At 36.3% G+C, this 14,788-nt stretch overlaps 2 protein-coding genes across 2 annotated transcripts; both read right to left on the reverse strand.

The window, feature by feature from the left end:
• Positions 1-1,152: 1,152 nt before the first annotated feature.
• Positions 1,153-4,379, reverse strand: LOC103950165 (WUSCHEL-related homeobox 13). The gene is made up of 3 exons (XM_009361324.3): positions 3,999-4,379; positions 2,350-2,883; positions 1,153-1,590 (listed from the first exon to the last, which is right to left on the reverse strand). The coding sequence occupies exons 1-3, from the start codon at positions 4,213-4,215 to the stop codon at positions 1,508-1,510; spliced, it is 834 nt and encodes a 277-aa protein (XP_009359599.2). The 5' UTR covers positions 4,216-4,379; the 3' UTR covers positions 1,153-1,507.
• Positions 4,380-10,048: 5,669 nt separating this feature from the next.
• On the reverse strand, positions 10,049-14,788 carry LOC103950164. The gene is made up of 6 exons (XM_048588100.1): positions 14,385-14,788; positions 13,490-13,702; positions 13,216-13,289; positions 11,294-12,925; positions 11,023-11,191; positions 10,049-10,759 (listed from the first exon to the last, which is right to left on the reverse strand). Exons 2-6 carry the CDS (start codon positions 13,569-13,571, stop codon positions 10,122-10,124), a joined length of 2,595 nt encoding a protein of 864 aa, XP_048444057.1. The 5' UTR covers positions 13,572-13,702; positions 14,385-14,788; the 3' UTR covers positions 10,049-10,121.

The following is a 14,788-nucleotide window of genomic DNA, read 5'->3' on the forward strand; positions in this document are numbered from 1 at the left end:
CATGAGTTTGAATTATAGTTGTCAAAAATGAAATTAAGATTGTTTTAGTCTGTAGACTAGAGGTAAATAGATGTTTAACAAATAAAAATATTTAAATTACCCTTGAATTAACATTTCTTTAACGGAATGAGGTGAAATAAGACCAAAATAGTTTAAAATGTTTGTTTCAGGGGGTAAAGTGAGACAAAACCAGTTTCAGGGGTAAATTGACACTACATGGCAATTTCAGGAGCATTTCAATTATTAAGCCTTAACCAATTAACGATAGTTATATAACTTATATTGGTATAATAATAGTTATTAATGGATTCTTATTGACATACGAGAAATTTTTCAATCTACGGAGACATAACCTGGTACACCAAATGTCATTATTTCTAAGTTAAACTCAAATTCCCCCAACTTGATTTTTTTTGTTCTTTTTGTCAAAATTTTTTAACTCGAATGAGTATATCAATTTTCTTTTGTTTATATTAAGTGATATTCTGAATTATGTTAAAATGCGAAATAGAGATTCAAATTCAAGTTCAAAATGAGCACACAAACTATCTTAGTCAACGAATCTAACCTTCATCCTATTAGTTACTGGTACATTTTGCCATTTTAGCAAGGGTCTGTGCTTAAGCCTTCCTCGTAATTTCATAAGAGGGGATTAAACTCGTAGTTACAGTGAAAGAGATCGAAGAGTTGACAATACAAGTCTTTAAATAATTCATTATAAATGTGAATAAGAGTAATGCTAAAAATACTATATATTTAAATTATATTTTATAAATCAATTTCTTATTAAATTAGTATTTAAATGTTAATTAACGTAAAAAATAATCGACATATTTTCGTAATTGCACCAAACCCCTCACTGCTAGTGAATGCAATGATTGTACTGAACCTTCAATTTCAAAGACAATGACCGGCTTTTCTCTTTTAAGACCAAACTTTATGTCGTCTTTTCCATCATTCCATCCCCCCCAACTAACACAAACACCTAACCTTTCCTTGCAAACAAAGATATAATAAAATCATAAATTCGGCACGCAAATGCAGATTAAGCCAGTTGGCAAGAATATTATGCATGTCCTTTTATACCAAGATTTAAATTCACCTCCACACAAACAAAAATTATTTAAATTATCGTTTTGCCAACAAAAAAAAAAAAAAAAAAAAAAGCACATTATCTATTTTTGGCTTCCCAAAATAAAATATCTACTGTTCATTCTACTAACAAAGCAAGATTGATTAGCCAAGGCTCAAAACACAAAAACCCCAAAGCAACTTTGCATGTCATACTAGCATAATATATATATATATATATATCACTATATCTATCTACTCTCCATTCTCCATTCTCCATTCTCCAAGTTAAATTCAGTTGGAGCCACAGCTCTCTACTAGGGTTAGGCTTGCTACGTCTCCATATTCAAGCAGGACCAAACTCACTCACTCAGGGATCTACTTCACAGAATAGCTCATCAAACAGAACAAAAACTCGGACATTCCCAAATGAGCGTCAACCCGTCATGCCGTAGTCTTCTGCCTCCTGAAAAAGACTATAATTTCCGGCTTCCATCTTTCCGGTCATCAGCTCATGCCCTGAAAAAGTAGATGCCATTGGTGTTAAGAGTTTCACAAATCTTAAAAGTTCCATACATATTTTGCATGTGTGTAAATGAGAGAGCAAGGGAAAGGGAGAGCACTTGTTTAACATCGTTAACCAAGTCGATTACCAAAATGCACTCCTCGTCTTTGTTCATCCAAAGAAAAAAAAAATCAAATTACAGCCGTAGCTAGCTCATTAAACGTTTCTAGCCAATTTTGTAACTTCAAATTGAGGGGTTCGGCATTTGTCTAACATTCTACGCTATTCACTAGACTAGGGAATGATCAAAGCTCTAATCAAACTGATACGAAACGTATAAATGGTTAAACAAGAAATAGCTAATTTGGTTCATGGTGAAACGTGTTGTAAGAATCTGAGAGCTAAAACGAATGAGGTTAGGAATTCTGTGAATGAGCATACTAACACATAAATTCGGCAGAAGATTGAAGATATTCAAAGAAAAATAACAGAAAGGCATTGTTCAGTTCCATCGACATACAAAAATGGAAATGCGACACTCCAAATTTCATATGTATGATGTTAATTATTAATAGATCACGAAACTGAAAGAAATGGAAATCAGTAATATTCTTCTGCAAGACATATGCGTGCGCAAACTTGGAACCTATTTAGATTTTCAGCTGTTGGTATTTTGTTTGCTTGTTGAGTATCTTGCGAAAATGATAAATTATTGACATATTGGATGGGAAGCCAAGAGCCAGAAGTAATATATAGTTAATATGATAACTTACTTGAGTTTGCTAGCACTTCATCATAGAATGACATTTCGCTTAAATGCCTAGAACTTCTTAAACCGCTGTGTGACGGGAACATTTTATCCACCGCAGTGGCATGTGGATCCAAGAAATGCAGGTCAGAACTTATCTCCGGGCTCTGGAAGCACAAATCTTCGGTCCTTTGAGCTGAGTGCTGCTGGGACTGAAACGTTTCCTCGGGTCTAGTTTTCTTGTCCTTGGGTGAGTCGACTTCCGTCTCCACTTCTGATTCAGCATGGTTACATGCTGCATTTTGCTGCTTCCTTTTTGATCGAGCGCGCCTGTTCTGGAACCAATTGTACACATTTGTTTCGGAAATTTGTCCGTGCTGGCTCAGCTCAGTGGTGATCTCCTTGATCTTCTGCTTGCTTGGAGTTCCATTCCCTTGCTCGAATAAACGCTCAAGAATTTGGAGCTGCACTGGTGTTGGCGTCCACCGCTGCCTGGCGGTAATTTTGTGGCCGGTGGATGTCATCAGCGGATCGCAGTACAGATTTCCCATCCTGACTCCTGAGAAAGCAAATGCAGATGGTTTTGTTCAAAAGCATGTATGGTGTCATTTCAGATACCCTAAACTAATAATTGTCCTCCTTGAAAAAATGCATTAGTGAATGAGAAAGCAGAACAAATTGAAGTTAATATTTTAATCATTGTTCTAAAAATCTCCGTATAAGACTACCTAGACGCTAGACGGTTGGCCACCGGTGTTTAAAAAAATAAAAAATGGCGCCTAGACCACGAAGGTTGTGGCTCTCACTTAAAAAGAAAATATATGACTTCCATTTCGCATTTTATTTTTTCAATAAATTGTATGAGATTTGTTGGATACTTGAATGAACACTCATTATATAGTGTTCACAATTTTTAGTATGTTCCAGTATTTTATAATTTATATATCATTCTATTTTACAATTTATGTATTTCAATACAAAAATATATACTTTTAAGTGTAACTATATTGACTAGGACGGATGTTTAAGGTAGAATATCGCTTGTACAAAATAAAAACCCGAATCAGTTAAATTTCCATATCACAAAGAGCTAAATCTGACCAAACAGAGGAGCCCAAAGAAGTGAAATTCAACATCTCAAGTTAGGAGCTTTTAGTCGTGACCTACGCCACCAATTTCGGAGGATGAAATTCTTAGAACAAACACCAGAAGAAGATAGAGATCAATGGTAAAAAGGATCAACCCTAGCGAGTAACCCGAAAGAAAAGCAAGAAATAAGACCGCAAGAACTTTCCTGGAACTGGAATGTCAAAGTGGCGGTATCTCAAATGAACGACCGCCAGTTGGAAAAGTTAAAACACATAAAAGTGCGATTGGCTTGAAAAACCGTCATCGTGGCATGTCAAATATAGATAAGCCTTCAACTCCAAGGAGGACAAACTGCCGGGCGTGAAATGAACTGGAAAACTACAAAAAAAAAGGCCAAAGCTTTGGGGAAAAATTACTAAAAAAGAAGAATCCTTCATTTGGAAAACAACGAATCAGAAAAAAATAATCAAGGAAAACAAAGAAATGAACCAAAATGACCACTGAAAGAACCCACAAACAAGAACCATATTGGAAACAAATGAAAAGTTGGAAGGACTAAAAGAGAAAGGAAAAGAATAGAGGGACCTGCAAGATCTTGCTGGGCAGTGAGGTTCTTGTGCATCTCAACAAGCTGCTCACAGATGGTGGCATAAACTGCAATCTGTTTCCTCAGAGTCTCCAACTGCTCATCAGTCATCACTTTCACATACATCACTCCTCCATTCCCATTATTCCCACTCCCATTCCCGTTCCCCTCCATCTCTTGCTGCTCTTTCAGTTGCTGCTTATCCCACTCCATCATCTCTCTCTATAAATTTCTCTCTCTAGACTCTAGAGTCCTCGGTCTGTGTGTGTTGAGAAACTGAAGCAGCGATTCTTGTCAAAGAAGGAGGGAGAACACAAAGATAACGAGAAAGTAAAGCGAGGAGACAAAAGGAGGGAGAGAAAATACGGGGGCCAGAGGATGTTGAAAAATCAAAAAAAGAAGGAAAATAATTGGTGGGTTGGTGCAGTGTTCCCATGTTTGTACGTTAGTGCAGTCCTTTCGCTGTACGTCAATGTAAACTTGTTTATATTCGCTCATCAAATTTTGAAGAATTTTTTGGCACATATCTTAGCCGTTAAAATTAATAATATATGTCATGTATTTTAGAGTTTTTGACGTTAGAATTCACGTTTGTGTTCCTTTTTCTTTTAATTTTTTTTATATGGTTTTTGAGAGAATTCTTGGATCCTTAAGAAATCTTTAATTGATGGTAAAAATGATTTACCTTCCAGTTTAACCTATGATATTCTTTATGAAAAAGTAAGTTTGAAGCATCACAACTCATCCTATCATTAAGGTTTGAGTAAAATGCAACCCATTAATTGTGTTTATTTGCTTAATTTCATCATAAAGGATCCCATCAATAAAAAACAAGATACCATGAAGAGATTTAAAAGATTAATACAAGGGATTTAAAAGATATAAGTAAAATGTAACTTGGAATTATAATCTGGTGGTCTCTCTCTTCATTTATAAGCGAAACATCTTAGGTTGGATTTTCGCCAAATTCGAATTTGAACCACATTATTGCTAATCCATTGTGGAGCTTAGCCCATTCTCCTACCTCTTTAGTGTAGATAATATTGTTTATTAAAAAAAAATAAGTTTAACACAAGGGCTAAACATGAGAAAATTTAGACAAAAAATATTATTTCTTCTTGTAGTCGAATTTTTCTTCAAATGTGCATTGAGATGATTTTTGCAAATGTATAGTTATTTATATTACTTCATTACAAAACGTTATTATTGCTTTAAGCGACACTATCCATCACGACAGTGAATTAAAAAGAAATATTTTACCTATCACATCAATCCACAAGTAAAAGGCGGACCACAAACCAATAAGGCTCCTCTTTTTACGAGGGTCAGAGGCGGGGAGGGGAGGGGGGACGTCTACGACATTAATCCACAATTAACAGATATATAATTTGTTTAGAAGATTTTTTAAAATGGTTGAAAGAGCTTTTAGGAAAAATACTTATGAAATTAATATTTAGTAAAAATGCAAGTAAATCTTAAAAAAGTATTTGAAATGCTTTTGGAACTCCAAAATCTTTTTAATAAAAAAAATTTTAGTCATTTTAAAAACACTTTCAAATGAACTTATAATCTACCAATAATATTTTTTTGAAGAAAGTGTGTTTTTGTTAGAAATGATAATACTAATAAAATTTTATCAAAACAAAAATTATTTTCACCTTCAACAACACAAAACAGTTTTCTTTTATTTTTTTAATCAAACATGCCTTCAAATTTGATCTATCAAATTATAACATTAACTAAAACAAAAAGGTTTGGAGGAATTTACTCGGGTTTTCTCTTTGTTAAGAGCAAGTCCAGTGGGGTGATGTCCCGATGGACCGGGGATCATTTAATTGTAATTGCCTCCCTTCCTTGCTCCAGCCCATGAGGGCGATTGGGCTCAGGGGAAGCCTGAGTGAGAGGGGAGGCAGGAATCCACAGTCCGAGAGCCTAAGGCGAGCTGATGCAAGGCTGACGTCATGGTGACATCAACCACGTTATAAAATTTTAATAAAATTTTAATTAAAAAAAAGTAAAAAATTAATAATAATTTTTTTTTTTAAATGTAAAAAATCAATAAAAGTTCTTTTTAAAAAAAATTTGATTTAATTTTTCTATAAATATGTGACATCCCACATCGCCCAGGGGTGATCCTTATATGTATATTCTCATCCCTACCTTGCACGAGGCCTTTTGGGAGCTCACTGGCTTCGGGTTCCGTAGGAACTTCGAAGTTAAGCGAAAAGGGGGCTTGAGCAATCCCATGATGGGTGACCCACTGGGAAGTTGCTCATGAGTTCCCAAAAACAAAACCGTGAGGGAATGGTAAGCCCAAAGCGGACAATATCGTGCTATGGTAGTGGAGCGGGCCCGGGAAGTGATCCGCCCCGGGCCGGGATGTGACAATTTGGTATCAGAGCCTAACCCTGGTCGCGTGTGTGCCGACGAGGACGTCGGACCCCTAAGGGGGGTGGATTGTGACATCCCACATCGCCCAGGGGTGATCCTTATATGTATATTCTCATCCCTACCTTGCACGAGGCCTTTTGGGAGCTCACTGGCTTCGGGTTCCATAGGAACTCCGAAGTTAAGCGAGAAGGGGGCTTGAACAATCCCATGATGGGTGACCTACTGGGAAGTTGCTCATGAGTTCCCAAAAACAAAACCGTGAGGGAATGGTAAGCCCAAAGCGGACAATATCGTGCTATTGTGGTGGAGCGGGCCCGGGAAGTGATCCGCCCCGGGCCGGGATGTGACAAAATATGCTATCATTATCTTCCAACTTACAACACAATTTTATGTTTTCTCAAATACTTTGGGTTGTAATTTTTTATTTAATGACAAGTGGTACAACAAGACCGATTAAAAATTTTATCCGAAATTACAAATAAAATTATTTTTTTATTATTTTATAAAATAAAAAATATTAATATTTTATTGTCTATTGTCATGTCTATTCAGTTTACGGATGGAGATGCAAAAGTCAATTATTGTTCATTAAAGGCAATTACTGTTCACTGGAGGCTATTCAATAGGAAGTTGCCCTATGGGGCCTTGATACGCTGGACTTGCTCTAATGGTAATTCAAAATTAGGGTTAATTTTGTATGCTGCCCAATTTCTAGGATGATTTCAAATTAGTCCTAACATTTTAAAATATTTTAACTAATTATCTAAAGTTTTGAAAAATAAATATCTATTAGTTCACTTGCATTTAGTGATGGCATGAATAAATATTAAACGTATTTTAACTCTAAAGTCATCTATAAAGATTTGAATCTTCAAATTGACGTTATTTAGCTAAAAAAATTATGGTTTAACTTGGCTAAAATGAGTCAATTTGAGGAATTAAAACTTAAAAAATGTCTATTAGTGAAAACCAACTTTAGTATTTGTCCACCTCTTCATTTAATGCTAATAATGTCATAACTTAATGCTGGTAAAGTCTTCGGTGACCCACCAAATGTTTAATTTTAAAAACGTTAAGTAATTATATAAAATATTTTATAAAATTAAGACTAATTTAGAATATCAAAAAAAGTTGAGTAGGTTTTTTTTGTGCTTAATCCTAAAAATTACTCCATGATAAGTGATGGTAGGCCCCGGTACCATCAGAGAGGGCAAGTTGAACGGGAAATGAATGTTGTCTTGGAGCACCGCTGTTACAGCGTCAAGTACTTGTACAGTTGTTCTGGCTGCTACTGTATTCTGTCATTAGTGATTTCTTCATGTCAGAACTTTGGAGAGAGGATTCCTTCTTTTCTTTTCTTTTTTTTTTTTCTTTTTTTTTTTGAAGATTTCAGAAATCCTTCAATCATATTCGTTTATCGTACATGTACATTGTATGGTGAAAAATTATTATAAATTTTTTTATTTAAAATTGAATATAAACAGTAACTGATGAAAATTAACCACATAATAAATAATGAACATATATGATTGTTATAATAGTAATTGGTTAGACTTTTCAATTAGAATAGTTTCTAAGATTATTATAACTCTTTATTTTAGTTTTTGAAATTTAAAATCGATGTAACTACTCCCTGAGTTTATCTTTCATTAATCATTTTTGCTCTTCCATGAAAAACCTTCATTAAAAGTACTCTTAATTTTTGTCAAATCATTTTGGCGCATTGTCGATGAAATTGAGAGTATTTTTGTTATTTTAGTCCTTATTTAACAAATATATTTCACGGAATGACCAAAATGATTGACGAATGACATCCTTAGAAGCCACTTTTGTTGATTTTAATTATCAGAGATCAAAGTAGAGAGTTATGCTAATCTCAATAACTATTTTGGCTAAAATGCCAATTTTTTGTTGATATGCTATTTGTTTTCCTTATATCGTCTATGATCAACACTGCGATGAAACACTTGATATGTTTGTCTATGAAAACCTAATTGAAAAATAAAGGACAATGAGTTTAGCAGGCGGTCAAACAAACCAGTTGATCAAGAAAGATCAATAAACACTAAAACAATCCAATTTATTTGGGAAATTTTTGAACCCCATGACAACCTGAATTCATAATCGACCTCCAATTATAATATGTAAACAAAAACTATTACAAATTCCTAAAAGGAGTTCTAAATTTGCTAGTCAAATAAAAATTGCTTAATACTACTTCCAACTATAATATACATACAACGATATATTTGAACTAATGAATTTGGATAAGCTACATAATCTCCGGATATAATAATTTAATTTGCTGTCCAAGAGAGTTGAACTTTGTACGAGCTTGGCTACCTGTCACCATATAGGTATCTGAAAGCGTGTTTACATGCTGCGCATGCACTTGAATGTGATCCAAAATTCATGTGTGCCATGATAGAACAAGATATAATCATTTGAAATCTAAATGAAGTGTATTTGGAACATAATCCATGTTTTGATGCTGCCATTTTTGAAATTAAAACTTAGCCTAATGCATGCATGGATGGAGTATTTGTGTTAATCATTTCTCTTCCCTAATCAATTTTCCAAAAAGAAATTGACTTATTAGATTAGTGTAAACAAACATTCACAATCACATAAAATTTAAGGTCATAGTATTAGTACCAATTACACGTAAACACGCGCACCTGCTTATCAAGGATGATTAAGCTAATGTTGAATAATTAATGGGACAATTAGCATGATTAGGAGACATGGCATGTGCCCCTCCAACTTGTAGATTTGATCTCATTTAACATGTAACTTTTCTTCTTTAGTGGGTCTGAGTTGGGGAGTCCAAACAATTGATGGTTTCAAATAATTGGATTTGCCATTTACAAGCCCTAGTGGATTTCTGCTGTTTATAGTGTTTTATTACCTTTTATAGATCCAAGTTCCCAATTTTGACCAAGAAAGTGTTTCGGCCGTTTGGGCAAAAGGAGCAATTGGTTCAACTTTTGGTGCTAAATTCAACACTCATTTCCGTCATGGGCTGCTAAGCTCAAGTTAAAGCGATGGACAAGTCATGTTAGTGTAAGAAGAGTGGGATCAATCTTATCTATTAAGTTGAAAATTCATAGTCGTGAGGAGGGAAATCGAACATTACTTCGAGTGAAAGAACAAATACTCAATCATTTGAGCGCCGTGTGTCTTGAAAAATGATGCAAGACAGAAGAAACAAAAAGGGCAAGAGACAAAAATATGATTAATCTTAAGTAAAGGATTAACTAGTTCCATTATTAATTTAATTCATGCTTTTATGTATTGAATTAATCATAAATTATAACAAAGAATCCACACTGTTGTAGACTTGTAATGTGTCGGCAAACACAAAAAAAATAAAAATTAATTCCATTACTCATTTCAAGTTAGTAAGCATGCCATGACAGGCCTTCACAGTGTTGAAAGCAATACACAATAATCATATTCTACTTGTAAATGTTATAAAACTTTCTATTTGTTAGAGAACATAAAACCAAACAAAATGCCCCAACAAATTGGATATGAAAATTCAAAAGGACAAACAAAAAACGTGAACCAAAACGCACACTAAGTATAACTCCAACCACCCAACCTATATCTCCTAATCTCACAAACCACAAAGAACACATATATATACAAAAAGACATGCAATAATCTCCCATCAACACTCACTTATATATATAAACACAAACATATTTACTTCCTTCCAATATATGTACTCAATCCATTAATAACTGCATATCATACAAAATTTCCTGAACAAGATCTCCCATGATCAAGCTTTCGATCTCTCGTCCCACTGCATTAACGTCCTCGTCCATCAAGCCGGACCAAGGACCTGATCCAAGTTCCCGGGCGGCCATATCATCGAGTGAGTAACAGGATACATTAGTTGGAGGATATAGGCATTCGCAGATGATTCGCCACACACAATTCAACAACTTCTTGCCACGTAATGGTGGCAGCGCAGAGGAGTTGATCATTTTTCTCCGGAAGTTTGGCATGCTTATTGGTGGTCCGAGAACTGTTGAAAGAGCTTCGTTCAACAAATCGCGTAACACCTTGTGATTTACCATCTCATTGTGATCTGTTGCTGAAGGATCTTGCTTGTTGGCCAAGTTTTTATACGATTCTTCCACTTCTTCGAACACTGAGTTGCTGATTGGTTTCGCAAATGTGTCCCATCTCGATAGTGATTTATCAAATGATCCATCGTACAAACCAGAAACGACAAGCAAATCTCGTATGTAAACCTCTGCTGGGTTGTCTAACCTAGCCATTTCAGACTCAACCGCTTCCTCAACTTTAATCCCCTCAGGCTCATTAGACTCGAGTTGGTTCAGTTGCCTTCGTAGCTCTGTAAAATCGATGTTTGACAATTAGATGATTATTCACGTGTCAGTTTATACTCTGGAATTATATGCATCTTGATAACAACAAAATTGGGAACGACGCAACAGTCATGTATGCTACATAAACACAGGCACATATACGCCTATACAGTCGCATAAAACAACTTTGGGTAGACTGTTTACTAAGCATGTATGCGTTCATACTATCAACGCATTTGTCATGCCAGAACAAAACATGTACAGAAAGCATTCAAAGAAACATACGTACCACTCAGATTATCGCTGATGTCCCTAAAAGCCTGTGGCACGATACCATCTTCTCGTGGAGTTGCACTCGGAGTTGATATTGGACTAAGATAATCAGTTGGCCTCCAGAACTCTTCCCGAGCAGTGCTGCATACAGATGCAGGACTAGGAGGCACCTCGGTGAAATTATCCTAAGACAACAAAGGAAGATATTAAGATAAATATAAATTGAACCCTCTAAATAATGAATAATTCTCAGTAAAATGAATAGATCAGATAAAGTATCTGCTTACATGTCTCTCTCCAGAGTTCGTAATCACTGTTGGCCCGCTCATGATATCCTTCATAGGATACCGTTCAGTATGACGTGATTCCGGAACTGATTGATTTTTTTTGCCAAAAAGTCTCCCCCTAAGCATAAAACTGTATCGGAGATTGGAAACTTTTTCTTTAAAATTAAACCTTTCTTTCTTCTGATGTTTCATCTCCATGGACACAGGTCCAATGCCTTCATGCTTCCTCTGAATGTGAGCACCGGTTAAAACATGACGGTCCTCCAGAAGAAGTTTCCCAAAAGATGTTCCGGGTACTGGGGCGGATAAGGACCTAATGAGGTTTCTAGGGGACAACTCTCTATCAAGCACTTCATCTCCATGTGATCCATGTCTGAATGATCTTGTGTTTTCATGTTCATCTTTCACTACTCCCCTTTCCCTTTCGTAGTCTAATGCAGATAACCTAGATCTCCCGGAAACTAATGAAGGATCATGAAGTTCTGTTTCTATTTTTGAAACATTTCTCAGTCTCCCTAACAAAATTCTTTTAGTATCTCTATGCATAAATTCCGGGGAACCTGATGCATTGAACTGCATTTCAGTTCTGTATGATCTTGTCGATTCTGATCTCAGCAAATTCATGCCAAGGTCCCTAGTCACACTTTCCCTGACCTGGTTTGCAATGTGTCGAGCAATCTGCTTTCGAGATGATGGCTGTTCGCTAAACGGGGTCTCAATTCCACTTCCTCGGACAACAGAACCCCTTTTATGCATTTTCCCTTGCAGCTCGCATCTTAGTTGTTCTTTCACCTCCTCGAGAAAATCTTCTATGCCACCTTTCCTCTCTAGAGTGTTTGAAGAACCTGTCCAAGCCTCTTCATGGTTGCAAAGTCTATCGGGACCAGGTCTTAAGATAACTATCCTTGTAGGAGGAGAAGACGCGTCGAATGACTCAAATCTCTTCTTAGAACTCACCAGGGAAGATTGCTCAAAGTCTAAGCTCATGGTTCTTTTGCTTCTTGAAGAAAAAGATCCCTTCTGCTCAGCTGGGAATAATTCCGAAAACTCATTTCCTCGATGTTGCAAATCACTTTCTTCATGTGAGATTTCTTTTACTGCATGATCCTTACGTTCTAAAGTTGTCTGAGTTGTTCTATGCCCTGAAACTGCCATCTTTTCTTCGTTGAGGTCGCTATCAATTTCGTGAAACCTTGAGCATTCCCTAAACCTGGAAGCTTGCCATGCTTCAAATTCTTTCTTGAACTTTTGTAGTTCCTTCTCTTGAGGATGTTCTCTACGCCTTGGATTTTCGATTTTCTGTTCATCGCTCCACCTAGTGGCATCTCTGTCATTACTGTGGTAATAAGAATCAAGATCTATCTGCTTGGAGGAATTTAAGTTAGAAGAGACGCGACCAACTGAGCTCCTTCCCTTCATTTCCTTCTTTGAAGACTTCGTTCTCCTATTTTCTCTTTTTTCTTCCACAACTGCAGATTTTGGTTCCACTGGCAACATATCCATCCCCATCAGTCGGGCCACGATGTTTGGTGTATTTTGTCTGGTACTCGAATGTTTGGATATTTCCTCATTAATCAATTTCTTCATTGAACTTTCCAATGGATTATTCTTTCTAGACCAGTTTTCTTCAACCTGATACATGTAATGAAAATTCATCAAAACTAAAATACGATGAGCGAGAGCGATAGGGAGAGAGATGACTCAAAAATTCTGATGTGATGAAATTTGGTAGAAGAAAACACAATATGAGAATGGCGTTAATATATAAAGCAAGATCACCTGATATCTACAAGAAATCAGATTCTGCTAATGCAATAACCGAAAACTCCACATCTTCATAGCTAAGAGAGCACAGAATCCACAGAAATTAGCCACCCTAGGCCACAGGACAAGCTACAAGAAGGCATGTGATGAAACATTACCGGCAAATCTCCTGTGTCACAATAGCTCTGAGGATCTACCTGCATCTCCAGGCTATTTCTTGGAGCATCAAGGCCTGCAATATGTACAAAACAACCTACTTCATCAGCTGAATAAGCAAATTGACACAAACAACTCAACTGTTCAAGTTATTTTCATTCGTCAGCGGAGAGATACAAAGTTTTTTTCTCAGTTATTGTTCGAAAGAGAATTATTCGTGTCATCCACAAACTTCCTAAATTTTCTTGTTGCGCAGAGAGAAAAGTAAAAACTCACCGCCATCATGCTTCTTATGTGTAAAAAGCTTTCTGGCCATGCTGCCCTGGTTGAAATCAAAAAGGTGCAATAAGCCTCCCATGCAGCCACTGGATCTACCAGAAGGATGTCATTCCCTTTTCCACTTCTCTATATCTCACCCCATTCGTACCCGAATCAAACGCCTTTTACACACCGAAAGAACACGGTGACACCGCAACAACCGGATATAACCTGCAAAATGAAGAAAGCCTGAATTTCACTTGCTGATCAACAGCCATTTGATTAAATAAACTGATGTAGGTCCATCACATATGGACCAACCAAAAGTTTTCTCCTTGTGGATTATTTATCACTACAGAAAGCAGACTTTACAGCAAAATATACAAAAGTTGTTGAAATAATGGAGCAATAATTAAACAGGAATTCAATATCTCAGTTGCATTTCCTGCAACCAAAAGGTTAAGAACCTAGAGAGAGAGAGAGAGAGAGAGAGAGAGAGAGAGAGAGAGAGAGAGATGGTAAATCTAATCCCAACAAAATTAATCAGGTGCAAAAATTTAGAAAAACCAAATTAACAAGCAATAGAATTTAGCATTTTCATAAATGCACATTTTCTGAAACCACACCACCCAAATCAGTTTGAGACGGCAATGATTCTTGCACTCTCATTTTCTCTCCATGCACTCCTCAAATTAATCAAAACAAAATCAATGGACAGAAACAAGTGGAGAAGCGCTGAGGATAGGAGAAAACGAGGGTGCGAAAATCACTACCCTTTGACTAAACAGGCAAAAACATGAAAGAATTAAACTTTTGAATTCAAAACCATTAAACACAGAAAACCCAGAAACAGTTTAGCTCTGAGAAATGCAGGGCCAAAAATCCTGAACTCAAAGTAAAGCACTTTTCTTACCGTTTTCTGGGCTTGTTTTCTCGGCAACCAAACACGCCGACTGGGCTTCTGACGCTGCGGGAGACCAGCAGGAATGTCAGGTTTCAGAAAGCAAACTATGATTCGCGATGGAATTATATGGGAACAGTGAATGGGAAATTTTAGGACGATGGAGAAAAAGTCTTTTTCCTGCTGCAAACAGAAGCGAGAGAGATTTCGGAAAGGAAAAAACAAGAAGGCATAGGGAAATTCAAAGATACGAGGGAGGAAGTTGAGTACGATTGGATCGTTTGATAAAATAATGGTAAAAATATCTTGAATGATTAGAATAATGTGGAACAGAGAAAGGTCCTACCTTGGTATTGCTGGAACGGAATAAACGACCAGAAAGGAAAGGTTCCATCTTCTACCACGTCTTCACTAAA

This window comes from the organism of the source record quoted next, unplaced genomic scaffold, assembly GCF_019419815.1.
Source record: "Pyrus x bretschneideri cultivar Hongxiangsu unplaced genomic scaffold, Pyrus_bretschneideri_v1 Contig1, whole genome shotgun sequence".
Lineage (NCBI taxonomy): Eukaryota > Viridiplantae > Streptophyta > Magnoliopsida > Rosales > Rosaceae > Pyrus > Pyrus x bretschneideri.

Excerpts from the sequence above, each read along its gene's own strand:
- LOC103950165 (XM_009361324.3), bottom strand. The coding sequence starts at position 4,215 with ATGATGGAGTGGGATAAGCAGCAACTGAAAGAGCAGCAAGAGATGGAG. Across the intron at positions 2,884-3,998 it reads TGCCCAGCAAGATCTTGCAG|GAGTCAGGATGGGAAATCTG; the intron begins GTCCCTCTATTC and ends TTGCTTTCTCAG. Across the intron at positions 1,591-2,349 it reads TGAAGTGCTAGCAAACTCAA|GGCATGAGCTGATGACCGGA; the intron begins GTAAGTTATCAT and ends CTACTTTTTCAG.
- LOC103950164 (XM_048588100.1), bottom strand. The coding sequence starts at position 13,571 with ATGGGAGGCTTATTGCACCTTTTTGATTTCAACCAGGGCAGCATGGCC. Across the intron at positions 12,926-13,215 it reads GTGACACAGGAGATTTGCCG|GTTGAAGAAAACTGGTCTAG; the intron begins GTAATGTTTCAT and ends TACATGTATCAG. Across the intron at positions 11,192-11,293 it reads CGAACTCTGGAGAGAGACAT|GATAATTTCACCGAGGTGCC; the intron begins GTAAGCAGATAC and ends TTGTTGTCTTAG.